General features: G+C 55.6%; 1 protein-coding gene across 4 annotated transcripts in view; it reads right to left on the bottom strand.

Annotated features, from left to right (window-relative positions):
* Positions 1 to 2,304: 2,304 nt before the first annotated feature.
* Positions 2,305 to 9,881, bottom strand: part of ATP6V0A1 (ATPase H+ transporting V0 subunit a1) — a 54,384-nt gene continuing 46,807 nt past the window's right edge. For 2 of the 4 annotated variants that reach the window (XM_007449844.1, XM_007449846.1), the window contains exons 18-20: positions 8,924 to 9,041; positions 8,460 to 8,631; positions 2,795 to 2,888 (exon numbers count right to left, since the gene is read on the bottom strand). In XM_007449844.1, coding sequence (XP_007449906.1) covers positions 2,795 to 2,888; positions 8,460 to 8,631; positions 8,924 to 9,041 — 384 coding nt within the window. Of the gene's footprint in view, positions 2,889 to 8,459; positions 8,632 to 8,923; positions 9,042 to 9,881 lie in introns of all 4 variants that reach the window. The other 2 variants (XM_007449845.1, XM_007449843.1) reach the window with 2 other exon arrangements.

Here is a 9,881-nt window from a genome sequence, read left to right as displayed (position 1 = left end):
TGCTTTGCAAATATTTTCTTCCAGTGTGAGGGGCGTCTTGATCCTGTCCTTCGAAGCATGAAAGTTTTTAATTTTGCTAAAACCCAACTTATCTTTTATCTTCTTTTTTTATCACTCATGCTTCTGACGTCATATCTAAAAACCACTGCCTAACCCAGGGTCAGGAAGATGTACTCCTATGATTTCCTCTAAGACTTCTCTTATGTTTAGGTCTATGATCCATTTTGAGTTAATTTTTGTATATAGTGGATAGCAGTCCAAATTTGTTTGTTTCCATGTGGGTACCCGGTTGTACTAACACCATCTGTTGAAAAGACTGTTTTTTCCCCAGTGAATTATCTTGGCCCCTGTGTGGGAAATCAGTCGACTATACATGTTAGGGTTTGTTTCTGAACTCTCAATTCTAGTCCATTGATTCCTAGTTATCTGAGTCAGTAACAGAGAAGAGGTTAAAAGGACTCGTTTACCTGAATGTCCACCCTCAACTTTTTGAGGAGTGGGTGCTGGGTGTTGTACCCAGGGCTGCTCCAGGGAAGGTGGCCTGTCAGGGAGGAGAGGGTTTGAGGAACATGGAATGAACAGGGTGTTCCTGCCCCTCCTGGAGCAGCAGTTGGTAGCCTGCTGTTCACATTCCTGGGCAGCCCCTGCCCTGAAGGCCCCAAGAGGGAGGAATGGAGAGGGAAGGCTGAGAAAGAATGTGGTCACCTTACATGGCAGTGAGGAGGGGGAAGGTGCCCGCCCTGCCCACCCCGCCTGCCAGGACATCCCGTTGAGCTCTTGGGCTGCCTGCCTCAGCACCTCGAATTTTCCAGCTGCCCTCAGGAACCAACCCTATGCTGAGTCTCCACCTACACCAAGGCCAAAGGCAATCAGGGCTCAAAATAGCCAGGCTGCTGAGCCTTGGAGAGCACGCTCACAGAAGACGGAGAGGAGGGTGGGCAGACGTCCAGGTCCCTGCTTCCCCTGGCTGTTTGGGTGTGTGGTGCAGAAAGCGGGACAGAGATGGGTCCCCAAGTCCCCTCCCCCACATGGGTAGCATCTGAAAAGCTGCCTTGGCTCAGGGAGTGGGGCTCAGGGAGTAGGAAAGCCCTTGGGAAACCTGAGATAAGGTGAGAATTTCACAAACTAACTGCCTGGCCAGGGCCACTGCAACTGCGGTCTTTGATCAGAGGAAAAAGCAGAAATGGTGGCAGAGGGAAGTGGGCTCAGGAGGGCTGAGCCTTGACTGACGCAGGGGCTAGGGGCTGTAGGCACACAGACAAGCAGCCTCCCTGACAGGGTCAAACACACTTTATTCCGCATGGGAATGTCTGAACAGAAGGGCCTTGGGCAGGGTTCCTGATAAAGAACTCTGCTTCAAACCCCTGCCGTAAACAGAGGAAAGATCATCATGTAAACCACAGGGACTGGACAAAGGGGGCTCTGCACAAGGGCTGGGTCGGGTCACACTGGCTACGGCGCGGTGAAGCTGGGGCGGGCGGCCCAGACTGGGAGAGTCCAGTGAGCAGCGCTAAGCAGCTCCCAGACAAGCAGGGGGTAGGGGTGGGGTGGGAAGGGGCCGACCAATTGAGGGGGTCCTCTCGCCCACTGAAGGCACGGGGATCGATTTAGCTGAAGCAGCCAGGGCTGCTGTGCCAACGCATGATTAAAAGGCCCCAAGATCCACGTCCTGGCGTGGGGGCGACAGGGGCGGTGGCCCTTTGGGGGCGCTCCCCACCAGCCCTGACAGGGCAGGGCCACGCAGCTCTCACAGCCGCACTCACTGGCGGCCCTGCCAGCTGCCTCCAATCGGCAAATGGTAAATGACGTTGACTTTCCCTGCCCAGGACCCACTTGCTCCACTTGGGGTCGGTGTGGAAGTGGGGAGGGGCACCGGTGGGCAGAGCAAGGCAGGTCTGCAGGCAGAACCACCCCTGATGACTACAGTTCTGCACTCAAGACTCGTGACTGGGGGTGGGGCAAGGTCTCCGGGCCTGCACCAGGAAAGAGCATGGACTTGGACCCTCTGCCCCGAGGGCGTGCTTGTGGCCCACGCATGGCCTGAGAAGCAGCCACCAGAGGAGCCAGCCAGGACCTCTGCTTTGGGTCCACCCTGCTGTGTATGTTATGCTGGGTGCTAAAAGGGCATTCTGGGAAGGAGGAGGAAAGGGTATGAGTTTAGGGTGGGGGTCAGGAAGGTGGTGCAGGGTATCCAGGGGCCCTTGGGGCTGCCAGGGAGAAGCCACGCACGCTGGCACAGTTGGGTCCAGCTGAATTCCTGATTAACGAGTGCACTGAAGACCAGAGGGGGTGGGCAGAGGAGGGAAACACCACCTTCCTGGACCCACCCCTGCTAATCCAAGAGTGGGGAGTGTTCAAGAGCACCCCATCCCCAACCAGGAAGGAGAGTGGCAGGAGCAGGGGCTCAAAGCCTGGGTGCGGACAGCGAAGGCACTCCCTCCAAGCGCGCTGGGCTCCTGTGTAAATGCACAAACGCTTCACCACCAGGGGGCAGAGGAAGCGCTGGACAGAGGCTGGGAGGGCAAGGAGGGTGCCCAGTGGGAGTGGGTTTGAGTGACCGCTCGGGCCCGCTTCTCTCCAGAAAATCACTGCACTACAACACACAAAGCTGGAGGTGGCGGGGCACCCAGGAAGGGCTGGGTCTATCTAAATGACTCACAGGTGGCTGGGGGAAGGGTGGCAGGGATGACTCAGATGCCCTGACACCCAGGGATCACAACCAACGGCAAGCGGAGCACAGCTAATCACCGTGGAGGGAGCGGGGAGGGCAGAGGGCGCACAGCCCCCAAGGGGCTTATTCGTCAAACTTCCCTTCTCGGATGTGCTCGAAGGAGAAGGGTAGGAACTTGAAACCCGTCCCGCTGTAGAATTTATTCTGGAATTCCACCCTGGAGAAAGAGGAGAGGAGAGTCATCAATCCACAGAAACCTTTTGGGACTCCACAGTTGGGCCAGAAAGATGGCCCAACCCCAAGCTCCCCGAGCCTCCTGCCGCCCACAAAGCCCAGACCTTGGCCTGCTCACGGCACACACGACCCTAATCCTAACACAACCTCCCACTCGTGATGCCCAGGGCCTGCCCTCGGCAAGAGCGCACACCAGTGCGCTGGTTTGGCTTCAGTTCCTGCTCCGTCCTGCTCAGCGGAGAGTGTGTTTATGCAAAACTCTCTGCAGAGGGCCATGTGCAAAAAACGTTCAGTTGGCCTGAGTCTCTAACAATGAAAAAGAGTCCCCCCAACACCCGCTTCCTGGCAGGGCCCACAGCGGACCTCCAAGGGAAGCTTGTGAGTAGCCACCAGCTCAGGGCAAGGAACCCTGGCAGGCACCACTGTTTTCTTGTTTATTTCTCTTCTTGGGGGAGGAAGGAGAAGGGAGGGTTTGCTAGTGAATGGTGGAGGCTTTCGACTTAGGGGAGGAAATTCCCAGGAAAGGGGGAAGCTAGGAGGGGAAGTCTTCTCAAAGCAACGGCAAAAATATTCTCCAACTACAAAAACATCTAAGAAAGAATTCTTCTCTTGGGGACTGAAAGGAAAAACAGCTTTAGCTCCCTTCCCAGGCAGCCCAGCATCCATCCCTGATGGTCTCCTTGGGCCCTTCAAACTGAGGGGGCAGGAAGGAGCACACGCCTATATGCAGAGCCAGGCTGCGAGTTCGCCCTGGATGTCTGCCCAGCAACCAAATCACCACCAAATATGGGCAGAAAAATGCATGATTCAGAGGATAAGAAAGCCAAGGAGAGCTGCCCTGAGGAATAGTTTCCACTCAGTGCTGTGTGACTCTGGGGGCCCCAGATCCCTGGGGCAGGCTGCAGGCAGCGGTTTGACTGTGACTGCACAGCAGGGCGCCGAGACGCTCTCCACCTTCATGCCCCTCACTCAGCCTTCAGCCAGGGCAGCCTCCCTCCAAGATAAGGGAGGAATCAGTGAAAAGGGAGTGGGAAGAGGACTGTCTGCTGGTGGCCCCGAGATGTCCTCAGAGGCCCCTTCAGCCCTGGGGCGCTGGCTGAAGACGCTGACTGCAGAGCGGCAGCTCCACCCGCTGGGGAGAAGAGGGGAACAGCATTTTCTGTGCGGGCCTAGGAACAGGCAGCCTGCTCCCCGACCCCGCGTTCTGGGGGCCACACCAAGGCCCCCAAAGCCTCCCGGCCCCTGGAGGATTCCCATCAGTGTCTCGGCCAAGCCTCCCTCAGAGTAAATGGGATCCAGGAGAGGGTGTTTCAAACTGCAGAGTCAGTCACAGGACTCAGCCCTGAGTCCCAGCACCTGGAGCAGAGGGCCCAGCTCCCGAGGCCTCCTCCGGGGGAACGCGGCGGGGCTGGGGGCAGGCTCCTGCTTCCTGCCCACTGCTGTGACGACTGAATCCTCCACGCTGGGTACGCTGTGTCTGCACACGGCAGTGGTATTTCACTTCGCTCAACAGTGTACAGCCAGACGGTGGGCAACTCACCTTGGGGTCTGTGAGGTATCTGGAACCCTGACCTCTGGCTGGCTCATCACACAAACAATTCTAACTCCAGCCTGGGTGAATGGAGAAGCTGCAGACGTTCTCAGACGCCTGAGGGATCACCACCCTTCTCTTGGCATCACCCTGCCTGCCTCATCTACATCAGGGGACACACGCCTGGGATGGGGGCACGTAAGTTCTGCTGTGTGAGCAGATGGGCGGTCCCTCTGACACACCACCTGACGCCACCTTGCCCACCAGCTGCTGCTCGAGGTTAGGGACTTAGGGTGGCCCCCACCAGGGACATCTTGAGTATCTCAGCGTCAGCCTGACTTCGCCTCCCTTCTCAGCGTGCTCACTCTAACCTCTCAGCACAAAGCTGGGAAGCAGTTTCCCCGCTGGTCTCCCCGCCCTCTCCTCCCTCCCAGCCAGGGAACTGTGTGCTTCCTGAGAAAGTATAAACATGTCATCTCTGGGCCGGGGCGCAGCGGGGCCCCGCTGGCTGCCCTGCAAGTTCTTCCTTCTTGAGGGGCTCTGCTCGGGGCACCTCCATGGACCTTGCCACGCCCCAGGCCACTAAGCATCTCAGGATTCAGCAGATGTGAGGAGAGCCTCAGGCAGTCAGAGGGGGTTCTCTGTCACCCCCGCCAGCTCCCGCACCTGGAAAAGGCAAACGAGTGGCCCAGAAGGACTAACTGGGAGTCCAGAGAGAGAGTGCTCCTGCCCCACAACAGAAACCATGTCTTCTCAAGTGAATGAAGGGGAAAGCCTGGGCCTCTTCCCTTGGCTGTGGGGATGTGACCGAGGGGAGGCAGTTTTAGAAAGATGGTTCTGCCCCTCTCTGAGCAGTGCCGGGGCCATGAGGTCACACTTCAGGTGTTCTCGTTCTCCTGGGCAGCCACCCCGCGGGATCCTGCTGTGGCGCCACTGAATTCCTTACGACAAACTGGTCCCCAAATCTGTCCCTTTAGCCCCCAGTCTGTGAGTGTTCATGTGGAATCCGTTAGCTAGGAAGGGATGAGGTTGCTGTGAAGGCGGGCCATGGGGCAACGGTCCTTCTGCTAATAGCAGTCCGGTGTCCACAGTGAAAACCACAAATCATACCCCTGCCTTTGCCTTTTCTGAGGAAGAAAAGACATCTCATTATGGTAGCCAAGAAGACCAAGCACAATACACACAGCTGGTGGGAGGAAAAGAGACAGACGTAACTCGGGAGGAGACAGAATTAGCAGGCGGGTGCATGAACCCGCTCACTGCTGTTTCCAGATGTCACCTGCCTCCTCATGACCCTACATGAACCTCAGACCTGTGGTTTATCCTTGCTTTCAAATCACAGGTTTTTCTTCTTGTCCCCACCAAAGAGACCCAGAACTTGTGTAATGGGGCAGCCCTTGCATCAGAATCAAGAAACCCCAGCTGAACACCAGGGGTAAAGTGACAGGTATGAAGATGCCCAGGCTGGACGCCAGGAAAAATTGCAGCAATGTCCCTGCAGCCATCTTCAGTGGGCCCAGCTGTTCCCACCCCCAAGAGGATGGCCTCAACTCGGAATTCCTGCAGTCCTGCTGGACTAAGACCCAGGAATCCTCGAGGCATGTCCACACTAGGCCAGGAGGGGGTGCATGAGCACCAATTTCATTCACTCCTTTCTGGTGGTGGGGGAGATGCTCCAAACAGGCCCCCAGTGATGGGATTCTGAAAGTTGCACAAAGGAGTTTTCACTGTTTTTTCTCTTCTACCCAATATTTCCACTACCAAACAACAGCAACCACCCACCACCCTGCAAGTACAATATGTCTGACCAGCCTACTCCTTGCAAGCCGCATCTGCGAGGCATTCAGTGGTATCATGTGCATCCCCCTGGGGTCTCCCTTCTCTCTAACTGACTGGAAGCAGATCTTTACAGGGGCCACAGCCCTGTCTGCAGGGCAGCCACATCTGCAACTGAACACAGGTTTACGGTGTGCCAGGGCACCGTGGCAGTCACTTGGTCTGTGCATTATTTCCTACTTAATCACAGCAATCTTGTCACGTGGACATTATCCTCTCTTTTCACATGAGAGCAAGTGAGGTTCAGAGAGGTAAGTGCTTTCCTCAGGGTCACCCAGCCAGCACCGGCAGAGCTGGAATTTAAACTCGGGTCACCCGATTCTGAAGCCTGCTCTCTCACCACTTGTCACTTCCTTGGGCTCGTTCATGAGGACATGGGAAGACACCTTCACTCGAAGGCCGCGGTTGAGCCTGAGGAAGAAGTAATCCTGCAGGCAGCAAAGCATGACCTCCCAACCACCTCAGCTCATTCTGGACAACAGGCCTGAGCCCAGGCGGCCCTCCGTGCTCCGTGGTGCCTGGCTCACTGCTCTCACAGGTCTGTTCCAGCTCCTTGGCTGCTCCCACCCACCCAGGGAGGATGCAACAGGCTCCCCACTTGGGCTGGAGTCAAGGTGGCGTGGTAACTGTTCCCTCAAGCCCAGGGCTTAGGAGACGGGGAAGGGAATAGGAAAGGAAGCCAAGAGGGCAAGAAAAAGTGAGTCACCCCAGGGTGGCAGTACAGACGTCCCCTCACACCGAGTGGTAGGAAGTGTGCTGGGGCGAGTGTGCGCTGATAAGCTGAGAGCCGGTAGCGTGGCCAGCCTCCTGGCTCCCAGTAAACAACAGCTGGGCGGGGAGGGGACGGGAGGCGGGAGGAGAGGGCCAGGCCCGAGAAAGCACCGTGTACTGACGCAGCAGGACGGACTCTTCTAAAGGAGCCTTTGAGGGAAGAGTAAGTCCCGGCCACGGCTCACCCTTACATGCCTCACGTTCCCCTCTGTAATTTAGAACAACAAACGGCGGAATCTTTGAGCAGGCTCAGCTGTAACCAAGCCAGGAGAAAAATCAAAGATAAAGGGAGTGGGGAAGAGGTTTCTCAGGTTCAGATTCTGGTTTTCTTCAGGTTTCGAGAAGTGATGGAGAGAGACACTCACGGCCCTCTTCTGACCTTGAGGTCATTAACACCACAGATCATCTCGTCTAGGGAGTCCTAAGGTAGGGTCAGTGAGTTTGTGAGCCCCTAAACTGGTAAAACTGTGTGTGCACACATTGAGGGGGGTGCTTCTCTGAGGAGAGGGTCTAGAGCTTCCAGAGCCACTGGACCACAAAAGAGAGGGAGAATCATAATGTGAAGGGGGAAATGGAGACTCGAAGATGTAGGGTTTGAGGTAGGGTAGCCAGATAAAGTACGGGATGCCCAGTTTTTAGTATAAGTATGTCCCATGGACATTCGGGAAATACAGTAAAAAAATATTCACTGTTTATCTGAAATCCAAACGTAACTGAGTGCTCTGTAATTTTATTTGCTAAACCTGGCAACCTTACTTTGAGGTCATGGAGTCACAGTCCAGACCAGACCCCAGATCTCCCACTCCCTGGGACTGAGCTATCTCCATGCAGAGCCATTAAGAGCCAAAAATGACATTAAACAAAACTAACAAATCCAAAACCTGCCCTTCAGAAGAAGGTGCTTCCGTGTACTGAACTAGCGTGCTACGGAGTCAAGAATCCCCCCACTCACACAGAGCTGCCAGGGGTCCTACCCAAAGACACTGGCACGATGACAGAATAAAGGGGACGAAATAAGGGCACAGTGTGCTCCAGCACTTTCCTGGATGTAGAATCTATTCCAGAGCTGCTTTCACTGCTCTGAAGACAGGAGAGAGTTATATGCCAGTGCAAAAAACCCCCAAGCAAACAAAAAACCCCAGCAGATATTTTAAGCCATAATCAAGAGCACTGAAGAGGGCTGAAGACAGGGAGAGCAACTGTGACAACACTCACCAGAGAATCCTCCCTGGCAGCTGTGAAAGTGAGCTGTGCTTTCCTGTGGACATTTCCTGAGGCTCACTACCAAGCACGTCCTTGGGTATGAGGATGTGAAAGCGGATACTTCCTAGTGTCTCTGCATTCTGGACAGGAGTAAAACTGCCCTCGGTGCAGCTAAGGACACATCCCCACCCTCGGCCCCACGCTGCCCCTCACCAGTGTAACCGCAGCGCGTGGAGGAAGGCTGAGAGGCCCTCCATGATCAGGAGGATGGCCACAGTCAGGGTGGCGAAGGCGGCGAAGATGAAGAACAGCGCCAAACCTCCCGCCAAGCTCTTCACGCTTAGGCCGATGTGGATCACCATGGTCCAAAGCACCTCAGACAGCTCTGCAGAACGGGGAGAGACGACATCCGGTTCAGCTGGGCCAGGGGTGCTGCAGGCCTTGCGTTTTGCTCTGCCATCCCTCAATCACAGTCTTCCTTGCCCCCTGGCTTTCTGCGACCTTACCAGCTAACCTGGCAAAAGCACTGATCCTCCCATCTGTACATCATTCTCTGGATTCAGGAGTCAATAATTCCAGAGGCTTTACATAATTTCCACCCTCTTTAAGCCCCGACCTGAGGGAGTGCCTGGAGAAGGGGAGAAACATAGTTTTTGACCTGAGAGAAATACACTCACGTGCATGAGCGAGGCTGAGGGCCCAGAGCCGCAGGTAGGAGGCGGTGTTGGAGATGCAGCCCAGGCAGTACTCAATGGTGTGGATGGCCTGGTGGACCATGGTGTCCCCAAAATCAAACTGTCATGGGAGGAAACCAGAGAGAAGATATAAGGCTGGGAGGGGAGCGTGCAGGGCTCTGAGCACTGGCACGAATGGCTACACGGGACTGGAGCCCCCGGTGCTGAACTCCTGGTGGGGATTTCAGCTGTGCTGTCCCCAGAAATCCTGCCTGGCTGAGCCCCCGACTGGGACACCCCATGCCCCTCAATACATCACATTTTAATGAACTACATCTTAATGAGACTTTTCTCAACACATCTGCTTTTTCTCCTTACTAGGCTGTCAGCTCCGGAGTGGCTGCATGTTGAGGTAAGAGCGGTCTGGGAGCACCTGCTTTGGCTGACTTCCACCTCACGGTGCCTGAGAGCGGAGCACCCTCCTCTGACTGAGCCAGGAGGGCAGGAAGGGCTCTTCCCCGGGTCGTATGTCAGGGGACAGGCCACCAGGCTGGAAACCGCCTGGAGAAGACTAAACCTCTGCAGCCACTTCTTATTTTCACAACACGGCAAGATAACCTCCTTTTACTTTTGAGACTTCTGAAAAGATCACACAGGGACGTTTTAGCAAAAGTTTTACAAATTCCTACTTGGACACATGATGAAGACTAAACAGAACGTGTATTGTTGTTTCTGTTTTCCTCACGCTTCCTTTCTTCCAGTTTTTATCTCAACATCAGAAATTATCTGCAGCATAAAGCAGAGGGGCTGGAGCGAGCTTCCGGGAGCTCCCTGTTAGGGCTGCTCCAAGCCAGGCTGCTTGAGAAGCCTCAGGCATGCTTCCGGGCCTCACTCTCCTGGGTGGGGCTGCAGCCACTGAAGGCCAGGAGGTGGGCCATTCCCCTCCGGGGGGGGGGGGGGG

This window comes from Lipotes vexillifer, unplaced genomic scaffold (genome assembly GCF_000442215.2).
Source record: "Lipotes vexillifer unplaced genomic scaffold, Lipotes_vexillifer_v1.1 scaffold2106, whole genome shotgun sequence".
NCBI lineage: Eukaryota > Metazoa > Chordata > Mammalia > Artiodactyla > Lipotidae > Lipotes > Lipotes vexillifer.
Note: the sequence above shows the minus strand (reverse complement) of the source record. Positions and strands in the feature narration are given on the sequence as shown.